This window comes from Ylistrum balloti, unplaced genomic scaffold (genome assembly GCF_031769215.1).
Source record: "Ylistrum balloti isolate Yb309-2 unplaced genomic scaffold, AGI_CSIRO_Ybal_v1 Utg371852, whole genome shotgun sequence".
In the NCBI taxonomy this organism is placed as follows: Eukaryota; Metazoa; Mollusca; class Bivalvia; order Pectinida; family Pectinidae; genus Ylistrum; species Ylistrum balloti.
Window position 1 is genome coordinate 98,706 of NW_026782918.1, and position 2,138 is coordinate 100,843.

General features: G+C 36.5%; 1 protein-coding gene across 1 annotated transcript; it reads left to right on the top strand.

Moving 5' to 3' along the window:
• The first annotated feature begins 341 nt into the window (after nucleotides 1-341).
• Nucleotides 342-1,152, top strand: LOC132563769 (zinc finger MYM-type protein 3-like). The gene is made up of 2 exons (XM_060228522.1): nucleotides 342-381; nucleotides 473-1,152. The coding sequence occupies exons 1-2, from the start codon at nucleotides 342-344 to the stop codon at nucleotides 1,150-1,152; spliced, it is 720 nt and encodes a 239-aa protein (XP_060084505.1).
• The last annotated feature ends 986 nt before the right edge of the window (nucleotides 1,153-2,138 follow it).

Consider the following 2,138-nt stretch of genomic DNA (forward strand, 5'->3'; position numbering starts at 1 on the left):
ACATAGTTAGCTATACAATCTCACCAAACTATATAGTTAGCTATACAATCTCACCAAACTACATAGTTAGCTATACAATCTAACCAAAACACACTAAATTAACTAAAATTGACGTACTTATTTATCTATTGATTATTATGGTGTCCAGCCTGATATAGCTCTCTCAAATTTAACTGAAGAGTGCCTACTTCTGACATTATTTACAGGGCAGATCCAAGGTTACGAATTCGAGGGAATTATCGTGGCTAAAGAATTCACAAGAGACTGTGTTTATCTTCTACGGAATAGTCTGCTATAGATCTGCATAACATATACCAAAGAAAAAAACTTATCTGAAGGAAATGGAGAGAGAACCAAAGACTTTAGATGAAATATTAGAAGGTTTGTCGCAAGGGGAGGTTGATTTTATGAAGTTCCAAATAATTGATCCAAGTGAATGAGCCAGCAGCTGATAAGATTGCACTTGATGTAGAATCAGAACCAACCACAGCAGCAGCAACAAACGGTAAGCAATTTAGGAAAGTTAATGCAGATGACATTGACAACTTTCTTAAAAATCAACAAAATCGTGACACTAAAAGGAAAACTGAGCAAGATATGAGTGTTTTCAAGGCTTATCTGATACAGTGTGGGGAGGGGCGACAACCGGAAGTAATCCCACCGAGTGAACTTGACACAAACATTTCAATGTTTCTTCTCTTTGTTAAACGCAAGGGTGGTTCTGATTATGAGCCAACAACACTTAGAAGCTATGTGGGCAGTTTAGACAGATATTTGAAGGAAAATAATTATCCTGTTGGCCTAATGTGTGATTTACAATTTAAAAAATGCAGGGCTGTTCTTAAAACAAAACAAAAGCAACTGAAGGGAACGGGGAAAGGAAATATGCCCAGGGCAGCAGATGAGCTAACAGATATGGAACTGGAACAATTATGTGAAACAAATACATTAGGAATGCAATCACCTGCTGCACTTCTCTACTCTGTGTGGATGATTTGTACAATGCATTTCGGAATGCGCCCTGGAAAAGAAACCCATGATTTGAAATGGGGAGATGTTGAACAGAAAACTGATGTAGAAAATGGTGAAGAGTACATTGTTAACATCCAGAAACGTCAAACCAAAACCAGAACAGGTTCTTGTTATTGTTAACAAAGATCCAGTAGCTTTGTACAAAATGTATGCTTCCAAGCCGCCTACAGCAATGAATGATCCAGACAAACCCTTTTTTCTGACCATCAACAGAAATGCAAACATAGGTAATTACAGTAAATTACATGTTGTATAATATAATTAGTACTATAAAATAAAAATATCACACAATAACAAATTCCGATGACAAATAACTGAAAACTAGAAAATGTCTGTAAGACATGAATGCCCGCCCCCCCAACCCCCCCATGTGAAATAATAGTGAAAGGTCCGAATGAGGATGTTAGGTGGTATATACTGATTTGGGACGCGACGCGACGCGACGGGACGGGACGGGACGCGACGTGACGGGACGGGACGGGACGCGACGTGACGCGACGGACATAAATGGCGGGGGCATAAAAAGAAGTCAATCTAATAAAATGAATAAAAACGAATTAAAGATTAAATAGGAAGAAAAGGAAGACTTTATTAGATTATTACTACAACTTCACAACAGACGATGTCTTTAAAATATAAAACAAAAGCATGAAAACAAAAGGTATAAAATTACAAATAAAATAAAAAAAATCATTTGAAATATGTTTATTAAAAGTCTTGAATATTGTAATCCAGAATCATCCAACTCCCAATGGTACAAAAACTGTCCGATGGGAATCAACAAGATGTGCCAAAATATAACAGAAATGAAAGAGGCTTCAGGACTTGAGACTGATCGGCGTTTGACCAACTACAGGCACATTTTTCCTAGTTTTGCCTAAACATGCGCTAAACAGCTCAAAAAAAAATGATAATGTAAAAGAAAAAGAATTTAATCACTACACAGTTTTGTCGTAACAGTTACATAACCAATATAGTGAGATACCATATAGTTGACATGAATGTTTAAATTATAACCTCATTGATGATTTGGCGTAAATGTAGGCAAATAATGTTTTACTATTTCAGTGTGAGACAACGACTGGTACAGAAATTGAATGACAGTG